A 24,418-nucleotide genomic window follows, 5' to 3' on the forward strand; every position below is an offset into this window, starting at 1 on the left:
ATCACAGGCTTGAAAAGCACAATTAAGTACGTTTTCAGACACGGGCAAACGGCAGGTGCACGCACAGCCCTGTATATAAAACAGTCCGCTTGGCAAACGTTGCGCGCAGTAGAGTACCTGTCCTTAATCCAGTGTCTGCGGCGGAGGCAACGGATGCCTGGCACGTGCTGGTGTCAGAGCTTTTGGGCAAATGGCAGTTTGTGCCTGGGGAGAGCTGCCTCTCGGTTTCAGGATTAGGCTGAAGCCTGAGCGATTACAAGAAACCTTTTCCTTGCAAAGAAATTAGCGAGGGGCTTCCAGAGGCTCCTGCCAGGTTTGGCACGATTCGGCTCTGGTAGGCTGCAAGCCAGACTGCGCCACTCTTATGTAGGTCGGAGAGCGCCCTGCCTACACGGCAGGGCCGCCTCCCAGCGCAGCCCGAGGTAAATGTGAAACGCGCCGTCTGGCCTGTGTAACGCGGGACAAGGACACGTCGTATGCCTGGTCTAACCCATGACAGCGAACCCAAGTGCATTTAGAAAGTCTCGCTGACACTGTCACCTGGTTTACGAAGTTTACAGTGCTAGGGGGTCCACACCCTGAATCGTTATTTTCCCGTGCAATTGGTTTTTTAATTCCTTATGATTCCTACAAATGTCCAAGGGAAAAGAATAAGCAGAAATTCCTGTTTGTGAAATCCTGCTCTTTGTCCTCCTCTGTTCATAAACCCCAGTGTTTTTCTAGCGAGGCCGTGCCCGTTACCTTTTGTAGCTTCACGGATTGCTGTGGGGGAGCGTCACGGTCCCTGGGGTATAACCCACAGTTCCCTGGGTCTCGTGTAGCCATTCGCTTCCTGGTGCTTTCGGCAAGCCCTCACAGGCCGGGCAGTTGGTGACGCGGTAGCCTGTAAGGGTTGCACTGCACGAATGTAAATGGCGTAGGGAACAAGGAAATCCAGCTCCCGTGTTTTTCCCTCTCGGAGAAGAGCACTCTTGGTGGCCCTTAACAAAGAGGGACAGAAACCTGCTCATGAGAAGGGCACACAACTCTCTCTCCAGAAAACCATTCCTGCCCCCAGCACATGCTCTGACGATGTCGCTCACAAGCAACTCTGCAACTTAACCATCCCAGAATCTCAGTTCCGTTTTGAGGTAATCAAAGCCGTGACTCCCTATTTTCGCTTCCGATTTACTCTCCTTCGTTTTATTAAGGGTTTGATGTCTTCATCGTCTTCAATTTTTCAGTGATGTTTTCGTTACCGCCCGAGTTGCTTTTAAAACTCAGGATGAAGAAAAGCTTCCCTGGCCTTAAGAGCTCTGGCCCTGGAGGGTTTTACCTTACCCACGGTTTTTCTGCTTCTCCTCGGAGACTGCTTCAAAAGCAACATCCGCAGCAACAGCAACTGTCGAACTGCAGAGAAAGTCCCTTCCCTCATCTAGCCGGCATACCCACTTCGTACTGAACCTCTCACTGGCGCATCCCTGCTGCCCGCTCTACGCTGCCTCCGGGAAGACAGGCTCTGTGATTCGTTGGAAAAAGAGCAGTCCCTCCTCGCCTCAGTGTACGGGAGTAAAGCCAGGCTCCGCGCGGAAGGCGCTGCTGAAACAGGGTATGATTTTGGTCTCCAAACCGACTGGGCTGTCGTACAAGAGCGGAGACGGCTGGGGTTTTCCCGCAGCCGTGTGTGCGCTGTGGGTGTCGTTCCCACTTCACGGTGATGCACCGCCCCTAAACCAAGACAGCCCTGGGTGACAGGCTGGCGTTGAACCTGGCTGCTTCAGGAAACGAGGTCTGCGCAGTGAGGGTTGGGGCCGCTCTCTGCCCTCTTCCAGCGGCTCTGGATCTGCTTTCCAGGTTCAGGGAAATTTGAACTTAGGTTCATAAAAGGTTAATGAAAACAGGCAGCTGGATAAAGAGGACGACTGTGTTTTCCCAGAGAGGGAAAGGAGCCCAGTTGTTAGCTGGGAATGCACTTGGGGAAGAGCTCTCAGCACAGCTTCGGCAGCAGGAAAAGCTTTCCGCCGTGCGTGACACTGGAGAAGCCAAAGCAATGCTGTGGGAAGCCAGGGTTTGGAACTGCGCTGTAAATACAGCTCTTGGAACGGCTTCGTTTGGGCTGCGATTCGAGGGAGCGGCAGGGCCTTGGCCAGGGCACCCCCTTGGCTCCAGCTGCCGCCCGCTCCCAGGGGCAGGAGAGGTCCCTGTACAGCTGTTCCTGGGGACTGGCTGGCGGTGAGGCGTGGCTAATGCTTGTTTCCCAGTCAGGCTAGGTGGCCATTCCTAAAAATTGCATTTGAAAACCCCATCACTGCCCCAGGCTGCCTCGTACCTCTGTGCAGGAGGAGGCCCTCAGGCAGAAGGGCAATCCTTGAATTCCTACGGAGGGGACAGGCAGCAAGCACTCCTGCTCCAAGGAGTGCAGCTCCGACATAATGCAATCCTGGCAGCTGCTGGTGCGCTGTGAGGGCACTTTTATCTTGACTTTTAACAGAAGGGATGAAGTGGAAGAACAATAATGGGACCGATAAATGAAAGGCAAACCGTAACCACATAATTATGTCGGAGTCACCCAACAGCCATGGAAAGGCAGTTAAAGCACATTATGCAGATGGCTGTAACGGAACACGTTCGTAAGTCCCCTGCAGTGGCACACCTGGCAATTACGGGAACAGTGCTGGCAGCGCACCCCGAAACAGGGATAACGTGCTGTTGAAAATGTTTGGAGACAAACAGTGCCTTGAGGACGGGGACAGCCCAGAACCGAACACGGGAGCGTCCTCCAAGACACCAGCGCCCAGGGGAAAAAGCCAAGACGTTATTCCACACAGGCTGTTTGACGAGGATGGTGGGCGTAGCTTGGAGTAAGTTGTGTTTCCCATCAAAATGGATTTACTGCCTCAGCCGTAGATGGAAGGCTGCAGTGCAGCAAGCGGTATTTTCCACCTACCCACAAATTTCAGGTTGTGCAGGCTAATGGAGGAATTCCATCTTTTTTCTGAGTTAAGTTTGCAGAAATACTCTGACTTCTCACATCTATTCAGTAAACATTTGGGAACGAGGACGCTCAGTGTCACCTGCTCTTACGTACGCGGCATCTCCGGGTGGGGACCTGAAGAAGGTGTCACCCCTTCAGTTTCCTTCTCATTGGAGTGTTGATACTACCAGTTCCCTCTCACACACCACGGAGTGGAAGGTTCGGTTCTGCCCTTTGCTTCCCTTCCTCTGCCCGCTCCTGCACAGCCGTTCTCATCAGCAGTCGGGGAGGATCGCGCAGGAACCTGCTCTGAGATAACGTGGGGTTCAGGGTTCCCGCTGGCTGCACGAAAACATCCGCTCCTACCAGAAACTACCCCATGTGACTCTGGAGAGCTCACCTACGGCAGTAAGACCAGTGGGGACTTTTTGGTGTCCGAGGATGAGCACGCTGGAGGGCTCGTACTCCCCGTATTTCCTTCATCATGCCAGACAGACTTCCGAGACTGCTACCAGGAGAGTTTGCCCGCACAAAACCCACAGGAATCCTTTAAATGTTTAGCCTACATACTGTTTTCTAACATACACGTGTATATTCTCTTCTCACCTTATTTTTGGAGCTGGCTGAACTAGTGTGAATGGGAACGAGCGGGCAGCAGCATCTACACCCACGGCAGTGCTTTCCTGAGCTATTACAAAGCCAGGGACAGGGGAGTGTGCGTGGGGTTACGCTCTGATTCCAGAAGCCGGGCAGTATGTTTGTAAATGAAGTTCTGTCAACAACCTAAGTACTACGGGCGTGCGATTAATGGGATCCCTGCCAAACCGAGACTTAGGATGGCCAGAGGACGTGCCTTTACTTAAATGGAAAAGCGAGGCTGTGTCCGCAGAAGGTTACGGCATTTAACTGTACCATCAGGTCTATATTTATTTGGGCTACGTTTCCTCACACCTGATACGTCAGAATGTTGATGCTCACAAAGTACTTCTCATGAGAGAAGAGTAGCTTTAGCTCCATTTTTAGATGTGAAGAACTGTGGGGCACCCTAGGTGAGGTACCATACCGTAGCAGTGGGAGGATTAGGAATCCAACCCTTTTTGTGTCCTAACTGGGTATACTATACACTGGATCGTGCTGGATATAGCAGCACAGTAAATTCAGCTACTGACAGTATTAAACTAATGGTTTTTCATCCTTTTATTTGAAGCTGGAGTGTCATATTCCTTCTCTAGCAGAGAAGTCACTTAAGTCCGTCTGTTTCACCTTTTCCACAACTCACAGAAAATGCATTGTTTCTGAAGTAAGAAGCTGTCGCTGGTAGCAGTGCGCGGGCCGACGTCGTCCAGCAGAAAGGCTGCTTCTCCTGTAAACGACACAATATAAAAACAACAAATAAACAAATGGGTGGATGGATAGATGAACGCTGTAGCTTAGAGCAGTAAACCCTGGGGAGCACTTGTGAAAATGGTGCCTGTGTCAGACAAGCGGTATCACTCCTGCCCTGTGTCCCTCCACGGGGTGGGCCGTGTTCTGTTGGGACATGCGGCTGCCACAGGCACAGAACACACAAACCCTGGTACAGCTTTTGCCCACTCCTGAGTTGGAAGGTTTAGCTCACCTGTTTGCCTTTAAAGACGTTATTTTTAGGAAGGTTCTTGCAGTTGACAGTCCTACCCGAGCGGAAGGCACCCCTCAGCCACTCCTGCGCTCTCGCTGCGTACTTCCGCAGCTCCATCAGCCAAGAGGTCACTAACAGTGCGGACTTTTCACTCCACAGATGAAGGAACTCGGCGTCGTCGTGTACAACTGTAGCTGCCTGGTCCTGGACTTACAAAGGATATTTGCCCTGTACAGCTCACTGAGATACAAGAATAAAATACCTCCCAGCTGGTCCAAGAGACTGTACGGAGTGTATGATACGCAGAACAAACTGACCCTGCAGCTAAACGAGACGAAATCAGAAGCTTTCGTGTCGGTAAGTTCTGAAGTGAGTTACACAGCGGGAGGGAGGGAAGACACTTATTTAATCCAGCAGCTTTTCAGAAGACCTGGAAATTGAACACCTGCTTGTCTCCTAATGTCCTCTATGAACCACAGAGTAGTGAGACCAGGGTAGGTAGGCGTTAGTAGCAACCGTGAAAAGAACGTCAGGTGTCTTTTCACAGAATCGGAGGTGTTCATGGTTCCCTGCGTTATGTCCATCAAAGTGCCGTGTTACGGCACGTGGGTGGAAGTTTCCACGTGCAGGAACATACGTGGTGTAAATTAAGTCTATACCTAAGTATTTCTCTAAATTAACTGAAGAAGAGACACGTTGCCTCTAAGTCCTTAACCAAAAGCAGCTACTAAAACGGACATTCACGTGAGACTGGAAACTGGACTGTAGAGGTAAGACCCCGCTACCGGTGTCACCTACGCAAGACAGAGCTTAACTGGCAGTCTCGTAATGCTGGAAACCCAGATCGTTCTGGGTGATGGTGATTCCAGTAGGGGTACTTTGGTAGGGAAGTCTTAAGATTTCTTAATAGTAATTTGCCTTTTCCTATGGTGCAGAAGAGACAGATCACAGTATATTTTTTTAAAATCTCGTTTCTGTGACATTGTTCTTGGGTGCCATTTGCTATGACTGGAGATGCTGCAGGATTTCATCTCAGCGTTGTTCTTTTCCCCTTTCTCTGTATCACAGAATCACAGACTGGTTTGGGTTGGAAGGGACCTTAAAGACCATCTAGTTCCAACCCCCCTGCCATGGGCAGGGACACCTTCCACTAGACCAGGTTGCTCAAAGCCTCATCCAGCCCGGCCTTGAACACTTCCAGGGATGGGGCATCCACAGCTTCTCTGGGCAACCTGTTCCAGTGACCTGTAGTGTTACAATTTTTCCTCATGTTCAAAAATGGATAGGGAGGCTCTTTAAATTAGTTTATTTTCACTAGTTGATAAAAGGTGAGTGATTTGGGTGTAAATGACCTGTTAAGCAGACACGTAAAATGACACAGACTAAGCTTGATATCAGAGCTTGCATTTTCATCAATGTAATTTGTAAGGATTAATCTCCTTCACCCCGTTCCACTGAAAGCATCCATGCTTCCGTGGAACGTTATCTACTTCAGTTTTATTTTTAAATGACATTTTAAAACTTGTAAAATTCAGGCAGCAGTCCCCATGGAAGCACTGTCTGTGTGTTATTTTTAATGGGAAGAAATGGAGCAGTCCACCTTCTCGACAGCAATGTAGCAAACCTGGAAAAAAGTACACAGACCAATAGGGATGACGAAAGATGGGAAGAATCTGTCATTATGGAGGTAATGACAGGAGTAAAACCAACCCCTTCGGAATCACGACTGCAATGAAGTTGCTCAGAGTTGTTTACCACGCTGTATGGAACGGGGGGCTGACGCCACTGCACTGTGTGCGTAACACGGCACCAGGCACGTAGCACGCTGCTAGGGTGTGCAGCCACTAGCACAGACGTTGGTGCAGGTGAGCGGTTTTACAGGGCGGAGTTTACCTTCACCTCCTGGGAGCCACGCAACGTTCACGTGTCTGGGATTTTTCACACTCCTGCAACCAGTGGAGAGACAGAGAGGCATTTTGGAGTGGCAGTCTGGAAGTGCCCAAGACAGCCAGAATTAACAGCCATCTGAAGAGACGTACGCTTCCGTTGGTTCTGGAGAGTCTCAAGGCCCAGCATAGGGACTGCTTTTCGGGGAGTTAGCAAAGGAGCTGTGAGATGAGCTCCTATCTCCCTTCTAAGCAGTCTGTAAGAACTGGAGAAATCCAGCTGAAAGTCAGCCCTGGAGGGGCTCCCAGTAAGGAAAGCTGGGCAAGGCCAACTTCAAGAAATGTGAGATCCGAGACAAAGCAAGCAGGGAGAGGCTCTACAAAAACTGCTCTTCTGCAGTTTGCAGAACATGATCTGTGTTTTCCTTTTGTGTGGGCAACAAAGACCTCTTCTCCTGAAATTTCAGTTCAGAAGACAAAAGGAAGGGAGTCACTGTACTCCAGAAGCTCAGAGCAGCCCAACTCCAAGAGCTACCTGAATTTTTAGTCACAGCCAGTTGGGCTGGTTCTTCCTTCCTGAGCTTTTCACTAGCAAATTCTCAGTGCTGGCCAGCATGCCCCTCTGAAAGCGGTCCTGGAGCTGCACTAGGCTGGTGTGGTGCCGACCAGGGGCACGGGAAGGTAGCGCTGCCCAGCGAGAACACAGGCCTGTTCCTGGTAGGCGAAAGAAGTATCGAGAGGGCATGCAATCCGAATGGCAAGCACTGGGCAGCTGATGCTGACAGAAGTACCAAGCTATTATTTTATGAGCACAGAGGGGGTTAGCCGTGCCGGCGGGTAACAAGTGGCACACCCAAACACAAGTGGTACAGCGAGGTCTTGAACAGAAGGTTTTCTGCCAAGTATCTTTACCTTTCTGGTCGTTTTACTGAACGCATCTGAAAAAGACAACGCATACGAATTCCATTCTTTAGCTGTTCTGTAACTTAAAACTTCTCTTCAGAGAAATAGTGAGAGTGTAAGAATAAATCTCGGTGCAATAGCCTGTTAAGAGTTTCAGATCGTGGATGTAAAGGATTTTTAACAAAATCACTTTACACTTTTTCTTGAGTCGAAATTCGGTCTTTGAAAACTTATTTCAGTGTTTGTGCTGTACAGAACGAGCAGCGTAACTCGCAGTCACCGAATTCCTCATACTCGGGAATTGTGGCTATCACGTTGCTTAGCAACAAACTCATCTTCAGACTGGCTGATAAAATACAAGAGGTTTTGGTTGTTTTTCTTAGGGTTCAGGAACAGATCTGGAATATTGGTCTTGAAGTCCTGCTGTTAATTTTCTAGTATGTTCTGAACTTACTTGTAGTAAATCCTTGAGACCACTGTTCAGTGATTAAGAAAGCACTGTGACAGGCATTGTATTGAAAGATAAAGACTCCTCAAAGCCCCAGGATCTGTCCCTGAAGCAAACACTAATCCAGACGTGAGATGCAACCCAAGTGGGTAACAGAGGTGAGAAGGTGAGGGAGCAGTCTGTTAGGAAAAGGACACACGGCACCTGCTGCAGCTCTGTGCAGGGCCCCTAACAACCTCCACTCCCAGAACTGGGCAGCTGCCTGCGAGCAGCCTGGCAGGTGGCTCCGCTTCTGGGCGCCTCTGCCACAGTCAGGCCGATTATGACCGACAGCCCTAGGCAAAAGGCAAACTGGCTCAGGTCCGGGCTTACCCCCAGGTGGCTCGGTACCAGGCAGAGTTAGTTCATACCTGAAGCTAGATTTTGAAGGTAAAGGTTGTCGCAAAACCGCAGCATCTCGCTGCGACAGTGACTGAGCAAACGGGGCCTTTGCATGGAACCAAACAGAACCGACATGAGAGACTTAATTCCTTGTAGCAAGTGATGGCTCGTGTGGTAAGAACAGAGATACTACTCCAGCTGGGACTCCTTGGAACAAAATTCTCTGAAATGAAACTTCAGCTGGAGCTGCTTTGATAGCAGTGGTTGTTTTCAAGGTGTCTCTGCATTTTACCCACAGTTATGTCTGAATGGTGAGGGTTTAAAGGGGAAATGAGGCAAATCGCTCTCCTCTACCTTTGAGTATTCTAGCAGGACAGCTGCAGCTATCAGTTAATAGTCTCTACTAAAATAAAGGGTACTGCTTGCCATCTTCAGAAGAATGAGTGGAACAGAGAATAAATCACCTATTTTAAATGCCATATTTGAACTTTTCCCTTCACAGAATTCACCTAAACTCTTCTGCCCAAAGGACAGAGTCCTGGATATTGAAGCTATATACAGTGTTATCGACGACGCAAAACAGTTTGTATACATAGCTGTCATGGACTACTTGCCGATCGTCATCGATACCAATGCCAAACGGTGAGTGTCCGTGCCCAGGACTAGCACGTTATAATGCCAGTAAGGCCTGTCGGAGAAAATGAACCCACAGGAGAGTAGTTACTGCTGTGGACCAATTTCTTGGGGCCCAATTCTGCTCTTATTAAAATCAGTGAGAGTTCTGCCATTGATTTAAATGGGAGCAGAATTGGGACCTAAGAAGACATTTCCAGTTCTGGGTCCTAAGCTTTGGATCTGCCTATCAAAAGAGATCAGAAATTGTCTAGTCTGACCATCTGCAAGTGACTGGGACCCAGGAATACAAGAACCTGCTTGTACATGAATCCCATCTCTTACACTACTGTATTCATTATCTTGATAACACAGCCATTGGCATTTTATGAGTCTCATACAGATATTCAGAAAAGATTGTGTGAGCGTTGAGGGAAATAGCATGTTGTGGGTTCTCGTACACAACCTGGGAGATGTCATTATTTTACTGAAATACACACGAGAATTCCAAATTCAGCACAGATTACATTTGAATTATTTCACCTTTTGGTTAATTGAGAGTTGCTAAAACCAAACAAAACCAAGTGATTTTTAAACACATTTCTTGTGGACCATACGCACTCATGACCCAAAACTGGAGCCACGGTGTAATAAAACCATCCCACTCAAGCATCCAGTGGTCCCCCCTACTCTCGGTAACACTGGCAATGAACTGAGCATCTAGTAAAGCTCACCATTCCCTCCATGCGCTTTCCTTGAACACAGCTAAGCCAAACCACACGTGGTGACGTGCTTTTTTCCAGTTTTGTATAATTAAAGATGTTTGGTTCAGATTTTTCAAAAAATTAGTATCGTTTGAGTGATGTTGAGCATAAGCTGTTTCAAATTTACAAGTGGGTTTTTCCAATAAACTCCTTAAGTACAGCCTCTCTCACAGCGAAAGAATAGTGGGCAGTGCTGTCGGAATCTGTTCCGTAACATGCATCCCTCGCGCTTCTCCTTTATGCTGGAAGGGAACTTAGCGCGCAGATCCATTACAGTGCTGCAGTTGATGCTACCTCCCATCCTCCTCCCTGCTTTGTTCTCATGCCTGCAGAATTCAGAGATCTGTTGGATTAGGGGGGCCCAGGGAAGCCATCTGTGTGGACTCTTCCAACACTGTTCCTACAGCATGGCTTTCTGTTTGAGGCACTGCCACAGCTTCCCGACCTTGTCGGCTCCCAGTTCTCACAAGTTATTTCCTGCCACTGCAGAGCTCAGGCTTCATTAGCCCAAATGCTTTGATGCTGCTGTGGAATAAAGAAAGCAAGCATTTTGTCTAACTCTCCCTGTCCTGACCCGCTCCCACCAAAGGGCAGGACCGCAATGCTAACTAGCAATTGTAGGAATACCACCATGGAAGCCACCATCCCATTCACGGCAGAATTTCTGCCATCCTCATCAGGACAAAACACAGCATCCTCCTTAAACAACCCATCTTCATCTGCTACTGAGGGATGTAGGCATCCAGCAGCAATCCTTTTCCCATGCAAGAAATCACAGCAGACATTCCAGACCCAGCCTGTACAGTCCTGGGAGAGAGGAAAAAAGGGATGGCAGCCAGGTTGGGATCCAGTGTTGGTGCTCCCTTCCTTGTGTAACCAACAGAAAACCCTTCCCGTCCCTCTCTCTGGGCTGGGTAAGCAGCACCCTCCGGCCACAGCTAAAATCTCTAGCACTGCAAGAGCTCCGAAGCAGCTCTCCCAGCCAGGGGCGGGCCAGGCACCTGTGCAGGGGTTTTGGCAGCTCTCCGTACACCCACACAGATGGAAGATGGGCCCAACCCTCCGCAACCTCACCGTCCCCTCGGTGACAGTTTTGGTGCAGGGCAGGGTGACACAAAAAGGATGCTGGCAGACCTGTTTAGTGAAAAACCCTTTAGATGGGAATGGCGTTCTTTCAACAGAAAGCCAAGGAAGTTCACATGTTTTGTCTGTGATGTCTAGACCAGACTGCATAAAGATCCCAGATTATTTTAAGTTCTCTGAATATACTGTATGCTTTCTCCACAGGTACTGGCCATATTTAGATGGGAAGATAAGAGAAGCGTTAGTTTTACGAAGTATTAAAGTACGACTTCTCATAAGTTTCTCAAGAGATACAGATCCCCTCACTTTTAACTTTGTTTCATCTCTGAAAGCTATTTGCACTGAAGTTCCAAGCTGTAGTTTGAAAGTTGTAAGTATCAGCTGTATTGCTACCCTCCCCCCCACAAAATCAAGAAAACTTCACAACTGAGAAGTGTTTCCTGCCACTATCAAAGCCTATAAATTGCATTAAGTAACATGAGAAATACAGCAGAACGGACTGAATTCATTCCTAGCAGTGACAGACGTAGAAATTACGGCACAAAACCAGAAAGCAGGCTGGGTGGTGGACAGCCCCTGTAAACCACGGCATCCGGGCCCCCGCAGCAAAGCTAACGGAGTGAACCGTGGTCACAGGTCATGCTTACACTGGCTGTAAATGTGACCGCACAGAAACGTGGTTTGGCCTGGCCTCGTGTAACCTCATCAACTGTGTAAGCATCTGCTTTTCCTTTAGGCAAGTAGAAAGTACAGGGAAAAGGAATTCAGGTTTTTCCATTACGTACAGGCTACAGGTGCAGAACTGCAGAGACAGAGCAACCGTTATGTGAGCACGTTAGACGTGCAACACGGGAAAGCGAGAAATACTACCGTACGCGTTACCGTTGTGTTAGAGAACAGTGTGTGGTACCGCTTTCAGGTTGACACAGTTCCTTTCCATGAAGTTACGGAACACTAGCAATCAGTCACCCTGGATCAATGTCTTCTGGTGCTTTGGGTGGGGGTTGCAGATAAACTGTCTTAGATAACCTGCTAAATTGTTTTGACTTCTTAGCTTGATAATCCACTAAATCATTTTAGCTTTTGAAAATCGACAGTTGTAAAAACCAAGTACTGTTGGTGTTACGCATGCTGAGTTGTATTTATGCATGTCTAGAAATGGGTTGAAATGGGAACAATTTTTTGTTGTAACATACATGGTTATTATAAGCTTCCTAGGTAAGAAGCAGCATAAAGCGTGTTTTTAAAAGTCCACAGATGGCTAAAGCCACTTCAGTTTTGAGTAACTTCTAGCTTGTCTTCATTCAATATTCTATTTTATTGTTCAGAATTATTTTTTATTTCAGTTGCACCTAATGTTCTACATACTCTTTTCCATTTCCATCTGTTTACAGCTGGTAAAATCTTTACTGCAGAATTACTGTGTCAACAACTAAATGCTCAAAGGAAATGAAACTTTTCTAGCCATCTATTCCAGGTAGATAGCCTAGCTAGAATATCTGCAGTTAGAAAATGCCAATAGAGCTTCCAGTAAGAACATGAGACCCCCCCACATGTAAATTGCTGTAAAGGTACAAAGCACCTCGGGTACCTCTGTACTGTGCGTCCCGTGTCCCACACCCCGGGTAAGTCGCTGCCTTAAGTAAGCCTTGGTATGAGGAAGAGCCCAGGCAGAGTTTACCGGTGTCTGTTTGATGGTGAGGGCAGGTGGGTTTCCCTGCCTGTATCAGTACTGTCAGGGAGGTAACAGCTGCTCTGCTGTTGCTGGAGAACACATTACATTTTCAGGCCTTCTATGTTTTCCTGCCTGAATCTGAAATTTGCTCTCTTGCAAAGTTACTATACAAGCAGAATGTTAACGTATGATTTCTCAGTGCAGTGCACCTCCTGAATCTAGATCAGTGTGACAACTCTAATCTTAGATGATGATTATGCCTCACTATTTGTACATCAAGGTACCTAAGTTTTTGCTAAATCTCCTAAGACTGTCAAGAAGACAACTCGTGACATTTTGTTTCCTACCCTGAGTACTACTGCCTTTAGACTATTCCCTACAGTATCCTCCACATCCCTGTAAAGAGGTACGGCAAGTACCCTTGACTGACAGACACCCTGTGGCTGCTAACCGTCTCCGTTCCTGTTTTGTTGTGCCAGGAAAACCACCACCGTTTTCTTCTGGCTTTATCCAAACATTCAAGACCCTTTTGGGAAGGTTCAGATCCATCTCTGGCTTGCCAAGTACATACTTCCTGTGGTGGGTGTGTGTTTGTGGAACAGTTTCTCAGGCACACAGTTGCAGTCTTGTCTGAAAACTAACCCCCAATACCTAGTGAACTTGACTTCACAGCTGCAAAGATGCTTTGTTCCAATATTTTAAGAAGTGTAATGCTGTAATTGTTAGTGGTGTTAAAAATCTGTAATTAAAGGTATGATTTCTCCATGCACTTTAGTTACATGTGAACATACAATATAAATCTCATTTAAAGGACAGCTTACTGCAGTTTTACATACAATAATCCTTTTTAATGCCCTTTATAAAGCAGTCGCTCAAACAGGTTGGGTTGTTGTGCTTGTTTTTAAATTCAAACCACTCATCCTTGGAATTTTGCTGGTATTTGAACTCATTACAAAAATTAAGCAGTGGAAGGTAACAAGGCTGTGTACAGCTAAGCAGGCATGCGGTGACATATGAAATTCAGAGGCTGTTTAAGCAAACAACTTTGTGATAGCTGTGAAGCATAAAACTGCACCTCAGTACCATCCAGTATCTGAGCATTGGCAAAACATACACTCCTGGAATTTTACTTCTACTGCACTAAAAACCTGCTTCAGCCCTAATAAACACGCATCATTGTGGGGCTGGGAAGCATCAGTCCAAGAACTGAGACTCCTCAGAGGTGGCATCAGCAGGAGCCTGAACCAGCCTTGGGATTTTACACGAGTCCTTCCAAGCAGTTTTGGTACAGCCCTTGACAGCATAAAATTTACCCCAGTATATTTTCCAGTGGTGGAGAGAGAGATTCTGACAGAGTCCACAGCATAAAGTGATAGATAACAGCAGCCTCTGGGCTGCTCAACCTTTTGTCTGCAACTAAACCATGTTAAGTAGGGCTGATGACACTAGTTGCAGATAAGCCTGTTCAGAACACAGAGTTCTCCAAGGAAAACCAAACTGTAACGATGAAGACTGATGATTAAGAAGAGGTTTTTATAAATGAGTCTTTGTATGCAGTTCTGAAGCAGCCAGTGGTGTAGCACCTAACACTGGTGCTCCCGGTAACAGCACATTTTGCAGTAGGAGGGGGAGCAGTTCACTGAAAACCAGCTTGGAATTGCCTGCATCCTCGGCCGGGTAAAGAATGCTTTGTAAAGCTGACTGCCTGGGTGCTATGCCTACAGGCTTGTTTGACTTTAACTGGTGAGGTAGTCTACAGCACAGATCACCCCATTTCAGTAACGAATTTAGTGCTTTGCGGTGGGTTTTCAGACAAGTAAGATAATTCTGAAAGACATCTCCATAACCTAGAAAGCTGCGTCCACTGCGTCCAAGGTTTGTATCAAAATGAGCACTGGTTCAGGAGATTAATTTTGCGTTATGGAAAACAGACCCCCAAGAGTGATCAAGGAGGTTTGGGGGTGAGGTGGGGTGTGTTTAAATACCGTTTTTCAGTGTCTTAGCCAGTTACTTTCACAGTAACGTCCTGAATTAGGTTTGTTCTGAGGATCTACACCATCACCTCAATCAAAGTTTCCCAGTCATGCCGTAAATACTTAATTTCTCCATCATGTTACTCTCGACTTCTGGTTTTGGAATCTGTGTCTAGCTATTAGTTTCCCTGATGAAACAAACAATACTTAGATTTGTGCTGGAAGCCTCATTTTTGTCCGGCACAGATGCAGACCAGGACTGCATATAGCTCCAACATTAAAAAGGAGGGGGGAAAAAAAAAAATCTAACTCAGCCTTAAGGGTGAGAACAGATGCACTTTCCTCTTGTTGTTCTGGTAAATTTGATCTCGCCGCAACAGATTTAATCCTGGGAAGCTTCTGAAATCAGCAAATCTCCTTTTGCAAAGTGAAGGTATTCCTTCAGCTGTTGGCGTGCCTGCCAATCTGAAGCCTGAAGCAGACTTCAAATCCCTATATCCCTTGATGGATGAGGAAGCGAGCTAAGGAAACGTTCCTGGCTCTGATCACACAGAACACAAAGATGGGTTTTTTAACTGCCTGACACCGTGTTGCTTTTAGTACCCGGTATACTTTGTATAGTTCCGAACGGCAAGGCACGGTGAGTAACGCGCAGAACACAAAGATGGGTTTTTTTACTGCCTGACACTGTGTTGCTTTTAGTACCTGGTATACTTTGTATAGTTCTGAACGGCAAGGCACGGTGAGTAACGCAAACTGAGAATTTAGTGGGAAATACAGCATGCAGTGTTTTATTAAAACTGATGCTTGGCTATAAAAGCTCAAGCTGTTGTGTAGCACTAACTCATTTTCAGTAGAGAACAAACCATACACAGAACGGTCCTCATTAACCTGCACTCCTTTCTGTTTTATGGCAGAAATTCTTTGACCTTGAGGAAGAGAGTGCGTGCTTTCTTAAAGAACAGAAGAACACTTCCCTCCCCAAACTAAATCGTAACAAATACATGGTGACCGACGGAGCTGCGTACATTGGTAAGTAACCACATCTTAAGAGACTCTAGTTTGTGGTCAGAAATAACACCCACTTGTATAGCAGGAACCTACAGCTGATAGCCTTATGAAGTTAAAGTAGTAGTCTCATTTCTTTGGGAAACTGAACGACGACTGAGCTTTGAGCCCCTTCTCACTTCAGAAACTTTTTTTTTCCCCCTATGAGTCAGTTTCTCAAAAGCACCATTCTGCTTGCAGTATTTAAAAGCAGACTGAAAACACAAACACAACACTCCATGAAGTAGCGATAAACTGGATTATTAAGGTACTCTTGTCTCTGCAATCCAATGAAGATGGGCTGTTCTCCATTTCCCATGTTATTAGTGAAGCTATGGTCAGTCCTGGTACATACCATACAAATGCCCATCATCCTCATCTTCTGAAGCCTTACTCCATTTACTGGAATGACATGTCAGACACCTTTCTAACATTAGGTACATACCTAATAGGTATTTTGGGTAAAAGGTGTATTTCAGTAAAGTCGCTGTAAGGCATCTAAGAAGTTCATTATCAGTCAAATGCTCACTGAATACAGGCTTAAAACTACCTTTTGAAAAAATCTGACTGCTTGAGCTGTGCAGGAGCTGCAGAATCAGAAAACTGCTACCGAATTAAAAAGTAACTCCAAGATTTTATAAAGTGGAGAGAGAAAATAGCATGCCAATAGGCTGCAGCTTGATGCTTTAGCTGCTTCCTTCCTCACCCTAACTCCCTGCAAAGGGCTTTAAGCCAGTGAGGGCGGTCAAAGGCTGCGGCCCAGAAGCATGCCTATGCACGTGTGAAGAATGCAGCATCCCAAGCAGTGCAGAGATACAACCAAGGGCTACTCTGAAAAGCTCACCTTGATGGGCTCTGAACACACACACCTCTCAACCTACCCAGGTCTTTTATTTTCACTCCATTTTAAACTCTTTCCAAGACCCGCATCACGTTTCAGTAGCTGAGTTGTGGGGTTTTTTTTCTTTCATACTGTCCTTACACACACACACACATATATATAAATAAAATAATCAAAGCGGTGTCAAAGTCACACAAATGGGTGCTAAGGACCTGATATATCTTTTACTTGAAAGCGTAGGAAGAAGTGTCCCTTATGATGAGGCTTCAATTTACCATCCTTGACAACCTTTAGAATTCTTAACATTTCCTGCTGAATCAGCCGAAATGACACTGAAAGACAGTGTATAAATTTCTCAGATCCCTCCATGTTTTATGTATGTTCAGATACTGTTTTAAAAGATGATGTTAGTAACAGCATTTTGTCTCCAAAATACTGCATGTGTGATGAATGTACCACTTCAATAGTTCTAGTGAAATAAAGAGAAATAACTGAAAGGCTTGCTTTACCTGTTTTCCATTAATCCAATTATCCTCTTTGCTTTGCAATCACCAGGGTCTGAAATGCTCCTTCATTACCTTAGACTTCAACAAAGGTGGTAGTAACTGGCATAAACCAGTTAAACCTGGTGTTCTTTCCTGAAATAGTATTTGTCAATGGGTAACCTGTAAGAGATCTATTGCTTTGGCTCAGCACTATGGAGCCACCATTCCCCATCCCATCTGCTTGTTTATGCAGAAAAATTGTTTATGGAGAAAAAACAGTATTTTCATTCTTGGCACTGAAGTGGCCAATGTGGGAAGTAAATGGAGTAGTAACACAATACCTGCAAGTTAGTTTTGAATAAATAAAAGAACTGGTTTTCACTTATGAAGGAGTAGAGCTGTTAAACTTCCAGAAATTATCTGCACTACCCGCTGGTACCTAACGGAACTTTTTCTTTCCCGCTAGTATAGAAAACTCGTTTCCCTCTCTGCTCAGGTAGGCACTGGGGGGAATGACACTGTATCATGCTGGACTGCCTTTAGGGAGATTGCTTTCTTTAGTTTTAACGTTATCTTATGTTAGAAACTCATTGTGTATTCCTGCCTTTACTTGTAGGTAATTTTGATTGGGTAGGAAATGCTTTTACGCAGAATGCTGGAGCTGGCCTTGTTATCAACCAAGCGGATGCGGGGAACAGCACAAGCATCATTAAGCAACTCAAGGCTGTTTTTGAAAGGGACTGGTACTCACATTATGCCAAAAGTTTACAGCCAACAAAAATCCCCAACTGCTTTAATCACAAACTTAATAAAGCAACGTCAAATAAGACTGCCATGAGCAATGCGAATTAGAAAGACTGTCTGACTGTTTAGTATGGCAATGAAGAATCACATCGGGGTGTAGCCCTCTTTCCTTTCTACAGACAAAAGACTTAAAGAAAAAGCAAAAAAAAAGTTTGGGTGGGGGGGGTTGTTTTTAGGAAAAAGCACACTTATCTAAAAACTGTCTAAACTATATTCTCTATAGTGAATTAAGACTTTGAAATTTGTTACTTCTGACACTGAATGTCATTTCTGCTTCCATGTTAACTTTGATGTTCCGCATTTGAATTTAACGGCACGCGTCAATTCTTCCGTTTCAGTTTTAGGACTTTCCCCAATTGCCATCCTGGCTAGAATGGACCTTGAGGCAAAACCAAGATTCAAGCTATGAAATTGCATTCTCAGATCAGTTGTTACTGACATACAAGTAGATGGTAGATTTATTGTATTAGAAAACACAAAGGAATAAGCAAACTTTCTCCCATATAAATTGTTCCCTTTACATAAATACCCAGTCATGCAAACTCTTCCTAGGTTCGAGCATTTAGTTTGAGTATCACTGTTCTGTGTTTTCTAACTAGCCTTAAAATACACAAGTTACTTGGCTGCTAGCTCATTCATCTCCCAAAAGTATGAGAAGGTTTTGAGGGATTGGGGTTGGCCTCATCAAATTCATCATAATCCCTAAAACCTCTCAGATAAATGGACTTTATCAAAGTAATGTGGATTCCTTTCAGCATAATAGTTATTTCCAGTTATACTGTGTTTCATCTAACAATGAAAAGCTCTGGATTATTAGTAAAGACCTAAGACTGATTTTTTCTGGGTTTTTTTTGTAATCAAGAAAATTTCTTCCCCAAGTTAAGTGTTTATCAAATGCGAGTCAGCAGCTCTGTGATGACTCATTATCCAACCACTGCCTACATAAAAATCAAATACTACTTTTCAGGAAGGTCAAGTGGTATGCAAAATCATGCAATAATCGTTGTTAAGTGATCACAGTCGTTTTGTTTGATTTTTACACCCTGAAGTTTTTTCTTAAAACTTTTTACTTAAGAAAAAGAGGAATTGTGAAATGGCATTTTGTTAAAATGTCACCCATGTGGGTGAATACATCAGCACAAACAGAAATGTGATGCCTTCGTTTAGGCCACAGCTTCAGTGTGCCTATACAACTACAACTCGGTTGCACCAAGAAGCAACTGTTCTCTAAGAGTGTAAATTTGTTCTTTAAAAGATATCTACAGCTGTCTGACAACAGATTTTTCTGCAGTCAGACCTGCAACGGCTTAGTTTCGTAACAGGAAAGTTTCATTCCTATCCCTCTGCTGCTGTTGGAGAAATGGAGTTGTGAAACCAAACCATGTTCTGCATTTTGGTAAACATACACAGAACTTCCTCCCAGGTGCAGGCTTTTCTCACCTGGCTGTAGGCTGCTGCAGGCACACTTTGAAAGCAGTGAGCAAAAAGAGAAGGAAAACCATGTCCCAGTCTACTATTTGAATCTTAATAAGGTGGTAAAACCCCACCTTGGCCTTCACAACAGGGGCGTCACCTACCATTCAGTTTTGCATAAGCACAGCTTAGGAAGCTCTTACAAGGTAAGGTCTGCACAACTCCACGTTGCCAGCTGGACACCAACCACAAAACCAGTGACGACTGCGAAAGGCACACCTTTGACACAGAGTGTTTGTTTCTTCGCCAATTGCCAAGACGTACATCATCCCACCGAAAATACTGACTTAACAAAATTTTTATAAAGTTGTCAGCTTTTAGGGACAAGATTCTACACAGCTCTGATGCTCAGTAACATTTTCTAATACTCAGATAAACACATGCCATTTATTAGCCTCCTCCCACACAAACAGAAAAGCATGGATTCTGGCATTCATAGGAGAAACAAACATCGAAAAAGGAAAAGGTTTCCGAGTTGCTATGAAGGAAAGATCTTTGTGAAGAGAAATTTCTGATTTATTCTTCCTTCTGTACGTAACTTTGGAATATGTACAGCAAGTATGGGAGAGAGATTCCCAGCACTTCATTTACTTGATGGGGTTTTTCTGTTTCATTTAAGAAATAAATATTTCTGGTGGTATAAATGGGCTGAAATTTTCATCAATTAATTTAGTCTTATGAGTCAAAGCTAAAAAAAACCCAAACCAACCCACCCACCCACCACACTCTTAAAGGCTGGTTGAGGTATCTGTAAAGCTTCCGAGAGCCCCATGGATGGGCAATCTTAAAGCTTGAGATCAACTTGGGAATAAGTCCTAACAAAACAAAAAAACCCACCAAGCAAACAAAAAAACCCCACTGCCCAGAGTTATTAATTGTAGCACCTGAAGGCAATAATATTCAGGAATTAATCCATGTATTTTTTTTCCCTCCTGCATTACAGACACTAGAAGTGTGCTAAGTTTTTCTAAATGACATCTTGTACAAATAATGGAGGATCTGAGTGCAACAGAGATATGTCAGCTAACCTGTCTGTTTACAAGGCAGGATTTAGTGATGAAATCAAGACTGTGGAGTTACCACTGACCTTCCATTTAGTATACCAAATGAGTGATTCAGACGTAGTAGTTTTACTGACAGATCCCAGGGAAATACAGTCATGAAGAATAACCAGATCCATTCGTTTACAAGTGCATTCTTATTGGCTTGATGAAAAATTCGGGTGCTTTAACAATCCCCCACAGGAGCTGATACATAAAAGTACATTTTAAAAGTGGCAGTATGTTGTTTTCATGAATGGAAGAGTTTGGGGTTTTTTTGAACTGTTTTTAGTGTGAAATAGCAGTCAGCCATCCTCCAAATGGACTGGCAGACTCAAGTGTCATTTGGTATAAAGTATGGACTGATATTCTAGGAACTGTTTAGAAGGGCAGCAGCTCCAAAGTAGTACAGAAGGCTTTGGTCTGTTACATTAGCCAAAAGACAAAGTGCATCCTTGGACTTTAGCAAGGAAGAAATTAAAAATACCAGATTCTTTTTTGAAGCTGTTGAAGGGGTCTATAACTTATTATTTGGTTAGGGTTAGCATAACCAAGTTTGCCACAGCAGCCTCAATTCTGGCTTCAGATCCTTCTACCAATGTAAATAAACCTGGAGCAAATCCATTGTGGTGATTGCACGCTGGTTTAGCGGGGATCAGAATCTAGACCAGTTTCCTCTTGCTTTAGTTCTCGAGTATCAGCACTGCGCAGTTTCCAAACTTAACAGGGCTTTGCGTTCTCACAGGCATAATCCAAAAGATGCACTTTCTCTAACCCCCTTCTAACAGGCATTGGTAACTCTGTCATATTAAAGGCAGTTTCCTAAACAGAACGGCTTTATTCCTGAAGAATATAAACTGTAATTGTTGTTTGCTGCAAACATTTACTAGTGCCTTATTGATACAAGTTTCTGTTTAACTGTTCCTCACATGAAGTCCTGCTAAAGATCCTGTACCTGGTACTGAGGCATACAGCAAACTTCCTAAGATGACTACATAGTGTGTGATGTTTACAGGTTAATACCTAAAACTAGAGTCACAAAAAGACAAAAATGGAATGTGAGATGTTGGTCCAAACCACAAGCACGTCTGACCCCGAGCATTTTTATCCAAGCCTAGTTTTAGAAAGAAATTTCACAAATTACTCTTGTCTTCATTCTCAACTAATCCACACCACAGTTGAATCCCTCTGTCCTGCCAAGGTGTAAAAATAAATAAAATCTGAATTCCCCTACAACCTGGCTGGTATCAAGAACATAACCACAGACATTCCTTTTTAAGCACAGGATGAAGCCTGAAACTCACACAGTAGCTAATTTTCAAACCTTGCATGTTAAGTTTCAAGATGCTTTGGGCCAGCTGCCACTTTTTTCCCACCTGAAGCATGAACTAGTATCCACAACTACACTCAACCCTCTCCCTGATGACCAGAAAAGCACAGATTATGTGCCACAGCACAGTGGCCACAGCTGTATCCCGACAGGAACACCTTTAAGTTTTTGTCTTCACCTTTTTCTAAAAAGTGCAACTTTGAACTGAATTTGGGGCTGTGCTGTACAAAGTTTTGCAGAATACAGGGCTCGGTGTTCCATCCAGTACATCCAGGTTCTGTAGGTGGCTCAGTGGCAAAGTGAAAAAAAAGTCTCAGAATGCTGCTTTTCAAGGCCTACCCACTATTTACAATACTAGTAGCTACGTAAATTATACTACTTGGTCGAGTTTTGCATACATAAAAACTGAACAACTAAGCTCCGTGTGAACGTTACCTGCCATTTAACCCAATTTGAAGGGGAAATCCAGACAGAGAATTTCTAGGATTTTTTGTGACTTTAGTGTGTACTTACTGAAAATAGCACAGACTTTCTGATTAAGATGGTAATGACGTCAGCTGGCTATTCCAGTTCTTCAAACTCAAGCCCTTTATAAATATTCCCATCTTGAGTGTCATGCTCTTGCCTCCCGCAAACAGCCTCCTAGAGAGCGCTAAGCTACCTTAAAACCGTTTTGGGCTTCAAAATTAATCCTTCGTTTCAATACAAAAATACTGACTGCATGTACAAGAAGTTTCCAGATGCTAATTTCTGGCACTGTGTTTCTCTTCCACTCCTATACTTTCTACGTGTATATATACTCATGTTTTTTAATCACTGTTAATCCAATTCAATCTATGTAAAAACCAGAATGAATTCTTGGTATACTCAACATTCACAATGATACCTCCTAAGTTGAATGCACCAGTAAACATATTCCACTTTTAACACTGCAGAATATAGTAGCTCAACTGATACTGTAAAAAGTGATTGCTTTTCTTAGCTGTAGTTTTTCACTTGAATTACTGCTGGATGTTACTGATGAATTTCTCAGTGCTGAATCAGGTTGCTCTTGCATCATCACTTTGCACAAATGCCTTAGAAGCTTGCCAAACTAGCATGTAAAAGAGACCTTGTTCAAAATAGTTTAGACAAGAAAAGAAGAACTCACCTGCTTTGCATTGCCTGGATGCTGAAGTCAATAGATAAACTCCAGTTTGGATTATCCCGGCATGGGCTTCAAAGAAAAAGCCTGTGAGAATTGCGTGTTTGAGTTATATTTACGACAGGAACTTGCAGAGAATCTGAATGAGGAATGCAGCTGTGCCGCGCGGTTCAACACAGTAACTTCAATTGGGTTTTTATGAAAACACATTTTCATTCCATATCCTTATGCTACAACTGCATTAACATGCTACAGTTAGGTTTTCCCTAAACTTCAAAATACACATTGGACAAAAAAAATCAAGCTACTGCACCCTCTTTCTGAAAACATTGTTAAAATTAGATTCTAACACAGCAATTCAATTCTGGTCGCAAATTATTCTGCTACCGTCAATGGATTCAGCTCTATTTTGTTCACAACAAATTCTACACTGCAATTTTACAGGAAGACTCAACAAATCTTTTTAATCCTGTAAAATCAATGTGATGATTTTCCTTTTAAGAACAGAAATAAGGTGGATTCAGGCTACAGAACAGAACAAAATACAAGAAAATGGCCAGCTGGTGCATTCCAGAGGGTTACTTTGTGCTCCTTTATGTTGTGTGGCCACAAACGTGAACAATACGAGTTTAATGTGCGATGGCACTGCCTGAACACATACTGAGCGCTGCCTCTCACACAGTAAGGTCTGTGCCTCCCACAACAGCATGAAATGTAGGAAGAGTACAGAGGAAGGGGGGAAATAGCTACAGAGGCAAGCCAACCTGAATCACGCAGCGTTAACGGATCAAGGTGCTGGCTTAAAAGCTCTGGGCTACGTTCTCCCTTTCTTCCTTTCCCTGCAAAATCCTGTTTCATATGCATTCACCTTGCTCTTCTTTATCTGAAAGAAAGCATCATAAACAGAACCCCATCAGTTTCCATGTAGCAGGCACTGAGAAGTAAAGCAGCATTTGAAATGGGGCTCTTCCCTGTACACCGAAGTTCCTAGTGCTGTTGTCAGTATCCTAGCTAAGGATATAGCAAGCTAAACCCTAGTAAGGATTACACCACAGCACATGCCTGTAAATTTCACGTCGTCCGCAGCATTTGCATGTGTTCTCTCAATACACAAATATAGTCGAGTCAGCCAGATGCCATTCTGAGCTCCTGACAAAGCGTGAAACTAAACCCAAGGATCAGGCCAGCAAATTTGACAAATAAATCGCATTGAAATGAAAAAAAAATTTTTCCCGCCAACTACACGAAGTTCAGAAGTGACTTTTAGAAGCTGGAAATATCTTCAAATGTAATTTTGAGGGACCTAACGGGGAAGGACTCTTTCTGCTGAAGATGAACGGCATGCACTGTTATATGCAGTGCCGTCTGAGCAAGACCGCATGTAACAAAACGAGCAGCTCTTCCAACGGAAGCATGTGGAACACCGTTTTACTGACTGACTTGCTAACAAATGTTTTCAAGTGGATTTGCTCAGGATTCAATTAACTCCACATGACTCCTTACGTGTATTTCTTCAGATGACACTGTACCTGTATTCCTATTTTTCTTGACACTTGAAGCAGGATGCTTCTGGAAGTGACAGCTGTTTTCCTAAAGGTCAGAGGGCCCTTCTCAGCCCACTTGTCCTCTCACTGTCTCCTGTTTCTTCAGCAACCAAGTCCAGGTTTTCACCGGTTACTGCCTGAAGAGCAAAGATGACAATTTTCAGTTACCTGCTTCTTATGAAACCTGCTGGCTGCTCAACATGCTTTTGTCCTTTGAGATCCATCACCTCATGCGAACTAGAGAAAGCATAATGAAGGAGTTCAAAGACATAATTCCAGGTGCCCCATATAATTCTTCACCAGGAGACACACATACGGAAAATCTGGAAGAATTTGCAGAGAGGGAAGGAGAATGTTTGGCAAACTTTAAGTGAGGTAGAGGTTCTTCAGGTGGCCTCATTTTATTCTGGTGTG

The 24,418-nt window shown here is 44.5% G+C and overlaps 1 protein-coding gene across 1 annotated transcript in view; it reads left to right on the plus strand.

Moving 5' to 3' along the window:
* PLD5 (phospholipase D family, member 5) overlaps positions 1-17,521 on the plus strand; it is a 32,641-nt gene extending 15,120 nt beyond the window's left edge. The window contains exons 3-7 of the mRNA XM_010152372.1: positions 4,731-4,928; positions 8,692-8,831; positions 10,853-11,018; positions 15,214-15,328; positions 17,286-17,521. Of these exons, the coding sequence (XP_010150674.1) occupies positions 4,731-4,928; positions 8,692-8,831; positions 10,853-11,018; positions 15,214-15,328; positions 17,286-17,521 (855 nt within the window). The remainder of the gene's footprint in view (positions 1-4,730; positions 4,929-8,691; positions 8,832-10,852; positions 11,019-15,213; positions 15,329-17,285) is intronic.
* Positions 17,522-24,418: the final 6,897 nt, after the last annotated feature.

Source organism: Eurypyga helias, unplaced genomic scaffold (genome assembly GCF_000690775.1).
Source record: "Eurypyga helias isolate BGI_N326 unplaced genomic scaffold, ASM69077v1 scaffold20295, whole genome shotgun sequence".
Lineage (NCBI taxonomy): Eukaryota > Metazoa > Chordata > Aves > Eurypygiformes > Eurypygidae > Eurypyga > Eurypyga helias.